This window comes from Ascaphus truei, chromosome 9 (assembly GCF_040206685.1).
Source record: "Ascaphus truei isolate aAscTru1 chromosome 9, aAscTru1.hap1, whole genome shotgun sequence".
Classification (NCBI taxonomy): Eukaryota; Metazoa; Chordata; class Amphibia; order Anura; family Ascaphidae; genus Ascaphus; species Ascaphus truei.
In genome coordinates, this window is record NC_134491.1 from 54709324 (window position 1) to 54726097 (window position 16774).

The 16774-nt window shown below is 43.6% G+C and overlaps 1 protein-coding gene and 1 long non-coding RNA gene across 8 annotated transcripts in view; one reads left to right on the forward strand and one right to left on the reverse strand.

The window, feature by feature from the left end:
• Positions 1 to 16774, reverse strand: part of LOC142503048 (uncharacterized) — a 129433-nt gene that overhangs the window by 64335 nt on the left and 48324 nt on the right. Inside the window, exons 3-4 of one of the 4 annotated variants that reach the window (XR_012803928.1) lie at positions 16170 to 16280; positions 3998 to 4501 (exon numbers count right to left, since the gene is read on the reverse strand). This is a non-coding gene — a long non-coding RNA (uncharacterized LOC142503048). Of the gene's footprint in view, positions 1 to 3997; positions 4502 to 13338; positions 14032 to 16169; positions 16281 to 16774 lie in introns of those variants that run through there. The other 3 variants (XR_012803929.1, XR_012803927.1, XR_012803926.1) reach the window with 3 other exon arrangements.
• The window catches only part of AHNAK2 (AHNAK nucleoprotein 2), a 76564-nt gene that overhangs the window by 17873 nt on the left and 41917 nt on the right, over positions 1 to 16774 (forward strand). For all 4 annotated transcript variants that reach the window (XM_075614922.1, XM_075614925.1, XM_075614923.1 and 1 more), the window contains 5 exons: positions 8320 to 8378; positions 9411 to 9506; positions 12530 to 12628; positions 15028 to 15169; positions 16180 to 16358. In XM_075614922.1, coding sequence (XP_075471037.1) covers positions 12614 to 12628; positions 15028 to 15169; positions 16180 to 16358 — 336 coding nt within the window. In that variant the 5' untranslated portion in view covers positions 8320 to 8378; positions 9411 to 9506; positions 12530 to 12613. The remainder of the gene's footprint in view (positions 1 to 8319; positions 8379 to 9410; positions 9507 to 12529; positions 12629 to 15027; positions 15170 to 16179; positions 16359 to 16774) is intronic.

Below are 16774 nucleotides of genomic sequence, written 5' to 3' on the forward strand. Positions count from 1 at the left end.
CTGTTCGCTGATCTTTGGTTATGTTAAAGTGATGTTAAAGCTGCATTATTTCAATTTCAAACTCACAAACGCTTTATCCCCTGTACCCAATTTTCCAACTCTATCCTTCTATGAAATGTCTGTGAATTGACTGCATACCCCTGTTCTTTTAGTGTAACCATGACATTTTAAATACTCTGTGCCCAGGACATACAGCTCAATTCCGTTACAACGCGATCCGTTACAACGCGAATCCGCTTATAACGCAATGCAAGCGCGGCTCCCAATTTTCGTATTGATGAATACTTTACAACACGATTATTTGAATCTTAAATACTTTATTGTGCAATGCATACAGTTGTACATTAATTCTAACGCGATCCGCTTATAACGCGTTGTGATTCTTTGGCCCCCAAGCACAGCGTTATAAGGGGGTTGAGCTGTACTTGAAAACGAGAGGTAACTCTCAATGTATTACTTCCGGGTAAAACATTTTTATAAATAAAAAATAAATACATTTAGACATTGTCAGGCATACTTGCCACCACATTGGATCCTGGCGGGGTCACTTCATTGAGTGCGCGGTAGTCGATTGTGAGTCGCCACGTGCCATTTCATTTCTTTACAGGACAAATATGTGAACTACTTGCTGATGTGCATTCTCTCAGCACTCCCTGCTGTAGCAGCCATGTAATAGTCTGTGTTATAGAGGGTGAAGCCTTAGTGGGACACTTATACTGTCTTTGGGGGGGGGCGGGGGAGAGTCAGGTATCTGATGGAATAGGACATTTGGTCACGCTGGTTTTGCTGTGGCCAAATGGGCGCTGGTGTTTCGCCGCCACTCAACCCGCCGCCGGAATCCCCGTTGCCAGCCGCTTTGAAGGTACAGCGAGTTTAATTACTGTTTAGGTAAGGGGTTAATTTAAGGGTTTTAGCACTTAGGGTAGGAGGTTAATTTAAGGGTTTTAGTGGTTAGGGTAGGAGGTTAATTTAAGGAGTTTTAGGGTAAGATCTTAGGGTAGGGAGTTTTAGGGTAAGGGCTTAAAGTAGGGCAGTGATGTGGCGGAAGCTTCCGGCGGCAGGGTGAGTCGCGGCAAAACATCCGCAACCAAATGTCACCGACCGGGTCCCTGAACCCTTATTCCATATTGGAAACCCTGTCACAATCCATTTTTGAGGTGGCCCACACAGATGATTTTAACAATAGCGTGGCAAGCTCAGGATCCTTCGTCGCCAGTAGGCTGGGTGGATCCAATACATCTGAAGATTTTATGGGAAACAAGGGGAATAAAACGTCTGTGACAATGGTTGCCAACTACGGGGTCCCTGCCCCAGGTGCAGATTACACAGATCCACAATGATACCAAACGCTCCCATAAAGTAAATTCCAAGAATAGTTCCCTTGAATCTTTCATGACACTATTTGTCCCTCAAACTGCATTTGTGTTTTTTCTGAAACATGTGATGTAATTGTGGCACCGCTAATTGCCATTAATGACACAGCAGGTGCAGTCTAGGTAAGTCAAGCTCAGGTACACTCACGGCAGCACCTGTGTAAGTTAGCATATCAGTCAGATGACACCCGATTCGGCCTCTAATTCATGGTCTATGGTCCCTGTACATATCAGTTAATTTAGACTGTCACCCCTATTGTGAACTGAGAGGGTTACAGTTGGGGACGGGGACTGGACCCTGAGCCAGATCCATGAGATCAGTTATGTCCAGGTGGACTATTAGGCTTGAATTAGGCCAATTCTCTAAGAAGAGGGTATAAAGGGATTCCACTTTATCTCACCCATCCTGTCTCTGTGTCAACTGTCTCATGTTCTCTTTGTTTCCGTTTTCCCAGTTATCTCACCTTGGTTGTCTGCAGTCATATCGCTGTTATAAATAAATAAATACATGATCTCCCCTACCCTCACCCCTTCCTAAACCTTCCTTAAGCCTCACCAAAACCTTACAAAGTCACCCTCCTCATAGATCCAATTGACACCACTGTCCCCACTGTCAGACCCATCACCATGCCACAGACAAGATTAAATCCAGAGACCTTACCCCAACCCCTGCCCACCAACCAAGCAAGCTCTCAAATGCTCCCAACCCATAGCCCGGTCCATAATGTCCCCTCCCCTGCCCACCAACCAAACCAGTTTTACTAACTAATGTACAGCGCTCTGGATAAGGGAGCTATATAAATGTTGTTATAAATAAATAAACATCTAAAATAACCCACTATGCCAGAATTGTAACACTTGATATTTGCTTTGTGAAAGCGGCCCCCTTCCTTACGGTCTACAGCTGAAACTTTTTTTAGCTTTGCCAGGTGGGGTATTGGTATCGAATCATTTATCCAGCCCTGTGAGACATTGTTCATAGCTGCCCCCTGTATGCTCAGCTCCAAGAATGGCATGCGAGCAACAGCTGAGGATAGGAAGCCAGAATGATCCATAGTAAGATCGCTCTGGCTGTGAAAAACCAGGTGGTACAGATCAGAATTTCTGCAGGAGAGTCTGTTAAAATCATTTTCATGTTCTCTAGAGCAGCGGCGTGCAAACTCCCTGCGCCCCCCATACCTGCTGCCTGCTTGGGCCCCCCCTCCCTCGCCTCTAATGATACGTGAAATGACGCTGAGGGGACATGTGATGTCATGTCACGTGACCCGCGGTGTCATTTGACTTCATTTGATGCCGCGTTGCCATGGAGACACGTGGACAAGAAGTCAGTAAGTAAATTTACAGAGGCCTCATGCTCTTAGTGCGGGGCCTCTGTAACCGCCGCGCGGCCCATGCCCCCCCAATAATGTCCCGGGGGGCGCGTCCCCCAGTTTGCGCACTGCTGCTCTAGGGTAATTATATTGACTCTCTTACTTCCTACAAAATTCTTTTTACCTCCTCCATTCTTTCAAATTTGCTACTCCGGCCTGAATTTTTATTAGGGTAAGCCGAGACTAACCAACCCACTGGACTTCTTAATGGCGCAATCCAAGACAGTTTTTTTTCTCCCTTTTTTAATACTGGTTTATAGCAGGGGGTCTCCGGAGCTGAACCCCGTTACTTTCAATTACAGGGACCACTGCTTCCAGAGATACTTACCTCCAAAGGGGGTGCCGATATGACCTGCAGTTTAATCCACCGGTCACATGGGCCAATAGGAAGCCACACCGGATGACATCACGGCTTGCTATTGGCCTGCGAGCTTTGAAAAGCAGACATATAGTGAACACTGGAGTGGCTACCTCCAGAAGCAGGGGGATCCGAAATTAATGCGGTTCAGATCTGGTGACCCCTTGCTGCAATCCTGTATTAAAATAATTAAAGAAATAAAAACATCTTGGATTGCCTCTTTAATTGGGAGGACAAATTGGGTGGGAGCCAAGCTTTTAACAGTTTACATGCATCCATGGCACTGTAATCATATTCTTCAACAATGAATTAAAAATACTGCATGATCTGTTAAACTGGAACAGTAGAGTAAAAAATGCCCAATAATACCTCCAGCTGTGTGATGTCTCTAAATGATAGATCTATTCTTCATTTTTCTCTGACCCCAATATTTGTCATCAGAGTTTTCACTGTCAGGACCACTTGCCCCACAGTTCCAATTTTCTTGACCTAAGTCAGGTTGTCCAGTCGTGTATAATGTGTGTAAGAAAGGTGTATGTGTCCCTTCAATGTGAGTCCTTGGGTGTAAGAGGATGAGGGGCAGCAGGTATGAGAGGAGTATCATGTCTGATCCTAGCCTGTCTCTGTTGCTCTATAAGCTTCGAGCTTAAGTTACAGTAGAAACATTTGCTCCCTTAAATCACACTTAGGCTGGTAAGCCTCCAAAGCTTCCTGCACTCCTGTTTTTCCTCATAAATGTCTAAATTTCACATTAGAATTAGCATTCTGTGTTTGTTCAACATGATTGTGCTCACTCCTTTTGGAGTGCTAGGTGCTCTTATACCAATTTTTGTCTTTCCTCTTAATATATACGTTTACTGTCTGTGAGCACCTATAATTCTGATCATTCACTTCAAGTTACTTCTGGAGGGCTAGTAGCCCACTTTAGACTCGCCTCTTCGGCTATGGAATGCATCATAGAAAACATTGAGTGTTCCTAATTTTACCTTCTCATCCTTTTTATTACACTCATTACATTGCTGTTGCAAGAATAAAAACTAATCAACCACAGAAGATGCAGAATCCACTGTGAACTGACAGGCACTGTACTTTTAAACATATTTCTCAAAAAGTTCCATGTTGTATTTGATTCCTGGGAGTGATCATTTCCCATGAATGGAAATACCACGTAGGACCAGTCACACACTCAAATTCTACATCGCTATTACCCTATTGAACTATCCCAAGGTAACTGTGTAGCTCTGTCTACAGTGGAACAATCGGCTCCATCGATCCCTTGATGCAGAGTCCCCTTCTGACCCATGAAGTCTCACTCCTTCACACCTCTGGTACCTCAGGTGTTCTTGGAAGTTGCCTCTTTTCCAAGATCACGTCTGGGTCACTGATATAAAAAGGCGATTCTGAAACGGAGGTGTTTTTCCAGTGAAGAAATTGCTTATTATGAGCACAGCATCAATAAAAGTAAAACAGTCCGTTTTTTCCTTTGTGTCCAAGACACAAACAACCATGAATTCTCTTCCCTTGGTCAAGACAAGGGGATAGCATTCAGAACACAATACTTAGTACTTACGCAAAAAGCAGTTCAATTACGTCACTCATAATGTATCACATTCTACTCATTCTCCACCCCACCCTGTCTTCTTATCTTCTATAATACTTCTGTAACTTTTCTCTTCTTTTCCCCAAACGTGTTTCCCTTTCATGGGCCTAGTATGGGTGTGTGGGGTGCGTATATTTGTCCTGTGTTAGCAGTTGTTTCAGCTCAGGCAATGTCTCTTTCACAGATAACAGCTCAATAGAATGAGTGCAGCTGTGTTGGGTAATTGTTCCCCCATCATACTGCCTCTTGTATCCTTGGAACATGAACCCGTCCCATGCTGGATCTTAGGGTAAAGTCCAGGGGTTTCGGATTCAACAGGAATTAAGTGACAGAACACAGAACAGGATGCAAACAATATTATTCCTTTATTCAGGAGAGGGGGGTTATTATTAATAAAGGCACAGTCTTTCAAATGGGACCAGTTTAAGCATCATTTGAAACTTCATGTGACCTTCACATTACCTTCTATTACTTCATGCGGTTGCAAGCAGACAGAAATGTAATGTGAACTGTGTAATCTGGCTGGATAATCCTTGGAGCAAATGCCTTCTTGTTTATTCTCATATTACTGACAATACGCATTCTGTTACAAATGTAACATTAAGAATTGGGTAAAGTACTGGCATTGCATCTGCTTTTATTGTGAGTGCCTTATGATTGTAACTAGAGGGCAGATTTAGTTGTATAACTGTGCCTACACTGTTCTGAAATCCATTCTAAGACAAAACACCACGCAGTAATATTATTTCATGGTGATGCTGATAGTGTCCTGAAGTGTGTTTATTATTTGTAATTATATAGTCATATCGGTGTGGTTATGGTAAATGTAGGTTTTCTGGCTGTTTCTGTTTAAGCCCATTGTATATTTTGAACATTGCGGAGATCCATCGAAGTCATGGTTATTTTAGTGAGTGTCCAAAAGCTGAGGAAGTTTGGGTTGGTAGATTTTGAGAAAAGAACTGCCAATAAAGGAAAACACGTTTTTTTGCACTTGCTTAGAGAAAACGGATCTGAAAGGATTTTCATAAAAAAAATACATTTATAATATTTACATTATAATATACACCATGTTATACATGAAATGTCACCAACCCTGCGGATCTCCCTGAGCTCCTCAGCTATAGGTGTGGCTTGTAGAAGTGTATTTCGTTCTTTAAAAAATGTCATGATCTTATAATTTGTCATTTGCATTGAACACCCTGGTTTTATTTTGTTCAAATTCATGTACAATAGTATTTAGGTTTCATAGTTCCAGGTTTCCCTAAGTGTAAAATGAATCATACCTCTATTGCAGACATGAAAATAACGTCAGGATATTCATGACTATGGTCCCCCGACAGACTCAGAAATCTAAATATCTAATTAGAGAGGTGACAGTAATTATTTTAATTTAAACCCGGCCCATTCGGTTTATCATTAAGGCACAAATTATGTTCCATTTGCAGTCATTTCAGAATAACGCAAAATGTTTTTATAAGTTACAAATATAGCTTTTCCCGTACATGATATTGTTTTCAGCTCAGAGAGATTCAGACAAGTTCAGTAGATCCAGTAATGTGTGTTTTGTGCTATTATTGGAAAATGTTGCATTAGAAAAAGACATTTTGTACACTGTGACACCTTCTAATGGGCCAACATATCAATAGTACAAGGTTTTCTCGTGCGCAAGCCTTGAAAATCGCAGAGATTTCTTCATCAGAGGTCTCTTCACATCTGATAAGACCTGCGCAGTCTCAGAAGTTTAATCACAAGAAAACCTTGTGTTTTTTCTGGGCCCATAACTAACACCCTTTACTGAAGAGTTTTGCCTTATAATACCGTCTCATATTATTGCTTGCTGCCACCTTGTGGCGGAGACTTGGTATATAGTACTGATACAGAGTGAAGATTGGTTGTCTGGTACGTGGTAAGTGGTTCAGCTGATCTATCTACAACCAGGAGGAAAGATGGAACTATTCCCATTGAATACTGTAGCTGGGACCTACAGTATATGATGTACTATCTTAATTGTTTATAGTACACTGTTTAGGACTCAGAGTCCTTGTGCATAGCCTAGCTGAACATTTTATATAGCAATTTGGAATAATGTATTGTATGTCTTTATTTATATAGCGCCAAAAGTGTACTCAGAGCTTCACAAAGAATACAGTACGGGAAATTATAATAATACAATAAGTGCAGCAAAATCAGACAATAGGAAAGGAAATCCCTGCCCCGAAGAGCTTAAAATCTAAGTGTTATGATGGGAGACTTACAGAGACAGCAGGTGAGGGAATAAGTGCTGTAGATGGGTGTGCTTGGCCACATTGGGTGGTATAAATGACTGTGGGACAATAGCCATGAGTGCAGGATATTGGGATGGTTGATTTGTGGGCGAGTTTTAAGGTTAGTCAGTATTAAATCAGAAGGTTAACACCATTTACAGGGGAAGAGATGGCAGGGAGGCGTGGGTGAGATCAGGTGTGTATGTCTGGCTACAGACTTAGGGGAGATCCCCAGCAGCAGGAAGGAGTAGATAGAGGGTGTGAATAGAGGATTTGTGTGGGTGTTTTTTTATTGAGGGGCAATGAAGTTGTTGGGAGAGAGGTGTATAAATAATGGTCCACATTTCTTCAACATTTCAAGAGTGAACATTTTAACATTGTAATTTATGTTTCTTATCCAGCTGATGTTTCAATGTGCTGTTTAAAGCAACCCCCCCCTCCACCCCCCCCCCCCCTCCCATTTTTGTAATTGATTTTTTTTTTTACAGAATTCATTCCCTGGACTATTCTCAGCTGTGGGGAATCCGCTCCTCACCTCCCTCCCATGCCCAAGATTTTTGCCCTTTTTATGTGCTGGTAAAGTGAAAGGCAAATCCAAGATGGCTGCCAGAGTCATCCAACAGGAACCTGCAATGTCATGGTCTGACGTCAGTGCAGCTTCCTTTTGGCCCATGGGAGTAAGCCTTGGATGGCAGCCATATTGATTTCCCAATAGGGATCAGAAACACCAGCACATAAAAAAGAATCTCAGGAGACGGGGGATCGCCGGAGATAAAAATAGGATGGTTTAGCTCCAGGAGACCCCTCAGGAGACCCCTCAGGAGATCCCTCAGGAGACCCCACAGGAGATCCCTTTGGAGACCCCTCAGGAGATCCCTCAGGAGACCCTTCAGTTCCAAATTTGTCACACAAAAAAAGAAAAGATTAAAATATGAGTAGGATGGAAGTAATGTTAAATGGATAACACACAGTTCCACATGCACACACACATTCTCACAAACACATTACACTGTACAAACTTTGCCTTTTTTGTATTTGCATAAAGAAAATAACTGACACACAACTTTCTGTGAAGAAGCTTTACAACAGAATAATGTGTGTTACAATAAACCAGCACATAAAACATACCCCTTGTGAGCACAATCACACATCTCAGACAGGCCTGCCTCTCGCCATTATCTCTTAGCATACAATGCTTCCACTGCAGCCAGGGATTCTGGGAAACGACATGCAAATGAGCCCACACAGTGTGTCACGTTTTGCTAAACCAGAAATGTAATGTGCCAGAGTTCTGAAGTTAGTGATATTTATTTTTACCTAATACATTCTTAGAACATCCATTTCATTTTTCTAGATTCCAACAGACCATTGAAATCAGAGGAGCCTGATGGGGATGTGGAAGAAGACGACACTGTGAGTGATCATACAGTATGTGTACTTTGCTGTAACAATATGTGACTTTTTAGTAAACTGATATTTCATGTGCTCCAATAATATCATTAAACATTACACAAATGTAGCTCCTTTTAGCAGAAGTTGGCTTGATGTAGCAGCCGTTAAGGATCTAAGTATACATACTTTTCTGAAACCATAAGCTAAAATAGAAGCAGCCATATACACCTTGCCTTGTTTTCCTATCTTAGGTTTAAGATATTACACTTGTTGTTTAAATTTATTTATTTATAAAAATGTTTTACCAGGAAGAAATACACTGAGAGTTACCTCTCGTTTTCAAGTATGTCCTGGGCATATAGTTAAGGTGACAAATAATACATGGTTACAAATACAGTTACATAAGTGAACAGTGTATATATTATATACAAGACATCGCATACGAAGTTAAAGATAATATATATTATAGGCGTATGTAAGGCCTCGCTCAGACAGGCCGCGTTGCGACGTGTGCGTGCTTACGTGCACGCACACGATCGTCACTCTTTGAGTCTAGTGGATGGCAGTTGTCACACTAGAAACTGCTTGTGGCGGCAAACTACAGCGTTGACGCTGCGACATTTTGCCGCCACAACCCAAATTGAAATTTGGGGCTGCAGTCGCGTCACGTGAGCTGGTTCAGCCAATAAAGGCGTGTTCGTTATGCCCCCGCCACGCCCCCAAATGCCGCGACCCAACTCCTACTGTTTGAGCACAGATCGCTGGGCTGCAGGAGCGCGCGGCCGAGGCGCGCACGCAAGCGCGTGGACGTAGCAGCCTGTCTGAGCGAGGCCTTACAGTTAAAGGTATATGCATCTGATCGCCCCAGTGAAAAGACAGACTTGTTCCATAACCTCTGTTCAATTAATGTAACCATGTATTGTTATAACTCTGTGCCCAGGACGTACTTGAAAACGAGAGGTAACTCTCAATGTATTACTTCCTGGTAACACATTTTATAAATAAATATAATAACCTGAACATAAATAATTCAGTATTTCTTCTTCTTTGCAGACTATTGACGGGGAGATAGAACACGTACGACCAAGACCACAAGGATCATCACCAGTGTATGAATATGCTATAAATGAATATTATATTGATCAAGAGGTAAGACCAAAAATAGTTAAAAACTGCATATAGCAGAATTTACTTCGATATATATTTAAAGCAGCAGTCCAAGCTGCCGTGTCCCCGCCCCCTCCCCCCCCCTTTAATATGTGCATCAATGCAATCCACACAATGATACGTAATTAGTAAGTTGCCGATCTATCCGTTCCCCTGTGATCGATCGGTGAGAAATTTCGGCTCGGGGGTTCACTAAATGGCTGTCAGTGCAGCAGAAGAGGACCAAAGATGCAAAGTTCTGTGGGGAAGATCATGTGACCAGGCAGTCACTAGATACAATTGGTTCACTGCTAGAGAGAGAGCAGGGTTCAAAAAGGGGTGTGTGCCAGAGCCTGTTTCAGAAGAGGAAGGGGATGTGACTTTGTAAAGGGTTGCTATAGAAACAAAAAATGCTTGTTGCATTATAATACATTAAAAATGTCATTCAGAGTTTTAAAAAAAGTGTTTTCTCATAGTACAGAACTAATTATTTACAAAAAACACTCATCTAGGATATTGCTTGAAAAAGATGCATATTTATATTCTCAGTTACCTGTGATGTTACCTGGTTTACTTTTTCCTAACTTCAGTAACAATGTTGATGTTCTTTTGACCACATGCCTGTTCCCTCGCCCGAACATGTCAATGCCAATTGAGTGTTATAAATAACACAATGTCAGAGTTGCCGTTCCAATGTTTCCTATTGGCTATTTTTCTGTCGTGTAATGCAGCGGTGCGCAAACTGGGGGGCGCAAGATTATGTAGGGGGGGCGCGGGCTGCGTGCGGGGAAACCTGGGGGCGGCCAGAAGCCCCGTGCAGAGGCTGCTTCCAGTTCCCTGCTGTGTCTGCCTGCAGAGGGGGAGGGGCCTTGCTGCGGGGCCTTCCCTGCACACAGACAAGCCCTCCTCCTCCTGTCTGTTACCCGCCCGTTTTCAGCAGCACATGGGGGGACCTGAGCAGGCTTAGTTACTCCCTCCACCCACCAGGTGTGTGTGTGTGGTTGTGTGGGTGTAGGTGTGGGGAGGGCGGGGGTTGTGTGTGTGTGTGTGGGTGGGGGGGTTGTGTGTGTGTGTGTGTGGGGGGGGTTGAGTGTGTGTGGGGGGGTGGTGTTGTGTGTGTGTGTGTGGGGGGTTGTGTGTGTGTGTGGAGGGGTGTTGTGTGTGTGTGTGTGTGTGTGTGTGTGTGTGTGTGTGTGTGTGTGTGTGTGTGTGTGTGTGTGTGTGTGTGTGTGTGTGTGTGTGTGTGTGTGTGTGTGTGTGTGTGTGTGTGTGTGGTTGAGTGTGTGTGGGGTTGAGTGTGTGTGTGGGGTTGAGTGTGTGTGTGTGGGGGGGTTGAGTGTGTGTGGTTGAGTGGTTGAGTGTGTGTGGGGGGTTGAGTGTGTGTGTGGGATTGAGTGGTTGAGTGTGTGTGTGTGTGGGGGGGGGGTTGTGTGTATGTGGGGTGTGTGTGGGGAGGGGTTGAGTGTGTGGGGGGGGTTGAGTGTGTGCGGGGTTGTGTGTGTGTTTGGGGGGGGTTGAGTGTGTGTGTGTGTGGGGTTGAGTGTGTGTGTGTGGGGGGGGGGGGGGGGTTGTGTGTGTGTGTGGGGTTGTGTGTGTGTGCGAGGTTGTGTGTGTGTGTGTGGGGTTGTGGGGGGGTTGTGTGTGTGTGTGGGGGGAGGGGTTGAGTGTTTATGTTTGTGGGGGGGGTTGAGTATGTGTGTGGGGGGGGGTTGAGTGTGTGTGTGTGTGGGGGGGGTTGAGTGTGTGTGTGTGGGGGGGAGTTGAGTGTGTGTGTGGGGTTGAGTGTGTGTGTGGGGTTGAATGTGTGTGTGTAGGGGGGGGTGAGTGTGTGTGTGTGAGGGGGGGTTGTGTGTATGTGTGTGTGGGGGGGGTGGCTGAGTGTGTGTGGTGATTGATTGTGTGTGTGCTGTGTGTGTTGTCTGATTGTGTGTGGGTGTGTGGCTGTTGTGATTGAGTGTTGGTTGTGTGTGTTGTGATTGTATGTGTGTGGGGGTGTTGTGATTGAATGCAGCGGTGCACAAACTGGGGGGGGGGGGGCGCAAGATTATTTAGGCGGGGCGCGTGCGGCAAAATCTGGGTGCGCAGATGAAAAAGATGTGCGCGGGCGGCCGAACAGAATAGTGCAGGTGGCGGCCACGTGATGCGGAGGTACGGGGGAGGAGCACGCGCGAGCGCTTTGATGTCAAACACCCCACCTTCCGGTGTTTGCCCTGCAATAGCGCTGTGTTACTGCTCTCCTCCGCTGGCAACCTGCTTCGCTGCGATCCTCTGCAAGTGAAAGGGTCGGCTGCCACTATATCAATCACACTATGAATGTACAGAAATAATGAAAAAAAAGTGGTAACACTTCCCTGCTCGTGCTTGCAAAATTATGCAGGACACCCTGCGCTCATGCTTGGAGAGTTGGTGATGTCAGCGTGGACGCAGCCTAATTTTGCAAGAGCGAGCTGTTGAAGTATGTAAGTATTTAGACTGCGCTTATAGTGCTGGCGACGCGTCGTCGCCCGAAAACAAATGCATTGTCGCCGCCGCCGCGTGCGCTTATAGTAAGCGCGACGAGGCAACGCGATTTTTTGAAGCCGTCAATATTTGATTTTTCAGGGGCTGTCGCCTCATGTGACAGCCCCTGAACCAATCAATGGCCTGGTCGCCCGCGCCGCCACCACGTGAAATACAACATTTGCTAGCGGCGACGGGTGACGTCATGCGTCTCCGTCGCGGGCACTTTACACGCGGCCTTAGATATATTTGTATTTACATTGTATACCGTTTAATAAAGGTTTTTATTTCCATGTGATTTTGATTACATCAGGCAGGGGGGGCCCGAGAAATTTCATGGATAAAAAGGGGGGCTCGGCATAAAAAGTTTGCTCACCCCTGGTGTAATGTATGGTATTTTTATATTTTGATAGTGCTGGCTGGCTTCTGATGTCTTATATGTGTGAAAAATAAATTAGGTTCTCAGTGTAAAATGTGGAAATATTATTTTTATTATTACAGTATATTATTATTTTCTCCTACTACAGGATAGTTCACCATATGAAGACTCAGAGTATTCAAGCTGTTTAAGGAGGCCTTCTTTTAAACGAGCCTCACATCCCTATGCAAAAATGAGTGGTTCAGAAGTGAGTACAAAATATTCCATTACTATTGAGCACATTTTCTTCTATTCCGTAAGGATTATTTTAAAAAAAGTTTGCTATGATGCTGCTCCTTAACGAATATAGTTTGCTCCATCTGGTAGAGTTCTTGATTGCTAAGAGAAGATGAAAATTGACATACAGTATGTCACGGTAGACCAGACTTTTACCAGGAATCGCCAACACAAAGCAGAATGGGAGAATGAAATAAATGATAGTTTATTCTGGCCAGAGCCACCAGGGAGCAACACAATACAAAGGCAAGGCAATAACGCACCACAAGCTCAGGGTACAGGGGACTCCTAGCTCGCTGTGTGGAGGGTGCTGCCGAAGCGAACATACCCTCGTTTTCTCCATCTTGATCCGCCCGTACTTCAGTAACAAGGAGTGACCGCCTGAGGGTCCGCAGTGCCCATACCAGATAGTCTCTAAACACCGAGACTACACAAGAACTACTGTAGAGCGGTGAGCAGCGTCAGCTTTTATACTTTCCCGGGCTCCATCTGAAACATGGAAGACTGGGTGCTGACAAATTAGGAGCAAGGTGGGTGGAGGACAATGCTCTTTCTTTGGAATAAGCACTCTGCCAGCAGGCGGGCACATCCCACCCAACTCGCTTAACTCTCCACCTGGCCTACACAAAGGCCAGCCCTCTGACTCATTGGTTGCCCATCACTCAGGCATTTTTTGCTTGCCCAGACACACAATGAGTCACACAGACAAGTGCATTTACACATGTAGCAAGACTTACTGTTCTCGGTGCCAGCTTCCCAGGAGATTAACGGGGTTCCATGCTTCTGAATGGGATCCTGCAGCATTAATCCTTTTGGAGCATCTGCTGGGAGAGAATACCAGTACTGACCTTTGAGATGCCGTGTCCCCGCAGTGCTGAAGGTAAGATGTAGGGTTTTGCAACCCCTGGATGATTTAGATGCCTTTATATGGGTCTCTACATCATGACGGGGATCCTATATGGCCATTTTTGGTCATCAGCATCAGCAAGTGGGCTGGACAGGAGAAATAACATTGTCCAGCCTTCTTGATTATGTGGATCAAGGTTGCGCAAACTGGGGGACACGTGAAATTTTCTGTTGGGGTGCGACGGTTACAGAGGCCCCGTGCTTCCCCCGAAGGCATTTAAAGTAAATGCCGGGGATCGCGCGAGCCTTCTGTAACTTCACTTATCTTGGCTTCCAGCGACGCATCGCCAAATGATGCTGCGGGGTCACGTGATGTTGCGTTGGGAACAGCAGTCTCTCTCCGTGTGTAGTCACTTCCTGTCTTTTAAAACTCCATGTGCAATCAGGAGTTCAGCCTGCTCAGTTAGTTTGCAGCTGCTCTTGGCTTCTCTAGGGAGATTAACTCTCTGTACGCTGGAAAGTCCAGCCCTATTCCAGCACATAGAGACAGTGATTGTATTACACTTAATATTACATATCATTTGCAAATATGCACCATAGATAACAACTAATCTCGGCCATCTGACATCAAAATCACATTTATTTGCTGCTGTCAGTGGCGGATTTCCCATAAGGCCTGATAGGCTCAGGCCTAAGGCCTAAAATTTGGGAGCGGCACACGCGATCGAAAAGTGCTGATCACGCACGTGCACGAGCGGCTGGCAAGCGGCAATCGCACATGCACGGCCGGCAAGCGCCGATCACACATGCGTTGGCGGCAATGTGATGTCACACGCCATCGCGTTCACATGGCAATGGGACGGAGCAGCGCTGGAGGATGAGGGTGGCACCAGATAAGTGCCTAAGGGCGGCATTTTTTTAAAATCTGCCACTGGCTACAGTGTTTTGTGGGAAAATGACTTCTAGTAATACTTTATACATAGGCCATAAAAACCCTTCAATTTGCTATTGGTCTTTTGCCTTATTGTATTGTGTTTTTTTTATAAGTGCACTGTATCATAGAGTAAATCCATTTCATTTTCTGTTGGCTATTGTATCACCAACAGAAAACAGTTTTTATAACTGTCCGTCTCTTTATTTCTACCCTGTAGTTGTGATTCATGGAATTATTTCGGTATTATGTTAAACATTCACTAATAAAGTCAAAGATAAAAAAGGTTTTAACCACGTAATCCTCTACCCCTGAAGTTGTTGCAGTGGTTATTGTGACTCCACATTAAATACCATCATTTTGAATGCTTTTAAGATGTCTTTGAGGTTTTTGCAGAATTTGTGTACTTCCATCCCACAGGTAGCAAAACTTCCACAATAGCATTAGATATTCTAACAGCGACTCTCACTGATACATCTGGGAAACTGGTATTGTGGCAGTAACACGTAATGTCAGTACATGGTGCTGATTGTATTGCAATTTGTATTTTTAGCATATAACTTATTGATAATGCGCTGTTTCTGTGTATGTAGGAACCGATGGAGGTGAACTTGAACACTGAACCAATGGCATGTGCCAGCGGATTTAGAATAGTTGGCGGAGGGAAAGAAGGAATAACTGTAACCGAAGTTTTAAAGGAATCTCCAGATTCGCAAATATTCTGCATAAAAGAAGGTACAGTCCCTGAGGACCAGTGTCAGTCAGTACTTATTTTCTTTTTCAGTATTCTGGAGGAAGCCATCTTTGATTTGTGCTGACTGGAAGGTCAGAGTGCATGTATATACACTGGAGGGTCAGAGTGCATGTATATTCACAGGAAGGTCAGAGTGCATTTATATACACTGGAAGATCAGAGTGCATGTATATTCACAGGAAGGTCAGAGTGCATGTACATACACTGGAAGGTTAGAGTGCATGTATATTCACTGGAAGGTCAGAGTGCATGTATATTCACAGGAAGGTCAGAGTGCATGTATATACACTGGAAGGTCAGAGTGCATGTATATACACTGGAAGGTCAGAGTGCATGTATATACACTGGAAGGTCAGAGTGCATGTTTATACACTGGAAGGTCAGAGAACATGTATATTCACAGGAAGGTCAGAGTGCATGTATATACACTGGAAAGTCAGAGTGCATGTATATTCACTGGAAAGTCAGAGTGCATGTATATACACTGGAAGGTCACAGTGCATGTATATACACTGGAAGGTCAGAGTGCATGTACAGTATATTCACTGGAAGGTCAGAGTGCATGTATATTCACAGGAAGGTCAGAGTGCATGTATATACACTGGAAGCTCAGAGTGCATGTATATACACTGGAAGGTCAGTGTGCATGTACTGTATATTGATGCTGCTCTTTCTGGTTACTGTGTCTTGTGAGACAAAGCTGTTAATTTCTTGCCACCTTCAGCTGATTGATATGTTATACAGCAAACTCAGTTATCGGAATCATTTTAAAAATTTTGTGAGTATAAAAAACGTGTTGCTCTTTTTGTCTTGGGAAATAATTGTTATTGTTTTTATATAATAAAAATGCAGTTTTTTTAAGAGTGATGATTTACATTTTATTTCTCAAAATATGTTTTTGGGACAACAGATAATTACAAAGGCAAGCGTAACATTTACAAAAATACACCCTATGTAATTAATAATGCTTCTTAAACTCACTGTCTTGTAGGTGACCAACTTTTAAGTGCTACAATATTTTTTGACAATATCACATATGAGGATGCGCTTAAGATTTTGCAGCATTCGGAGTCGTGCAAGGTACAGTTTCATCTGAAACGCAAGTTTGGAAAAGACGAAAGAGAAAAAATGCAATCCGTCATACAATTCAAGAAAGAAAAACAGATGCAGGTATACAATCTCTATATAAATATATATGTATATGCATGAAAAATATATCCCCCCCGCCCCCTTTTTCAACATGATTTTTTTAATTAGTTTTGTTTCACATGATTACAATAAACGTTAGAATGATAACATCTTTAGAAATTGACTTGCATGGTTTATCCATGTGCTGCAGAAAGCTTATACAGGTCACTATTGATAGATAAGTGCGAGTATAAATGGTCATTTATAATGTATAAATGCTTTAAAACATTTGATGTAATCTGCAACTGTCATTATCTAAATTAAGACCAATTACACGAAAAAAAAGCTAATATAATTGCTTAACATTACAGGCCTAGCTGTGAAATGGTTTCATTTAAGTTATTTAAGTCCTACAGTAGTTACAATTATTTACTAGGCATACATGTTTGCACTTACAG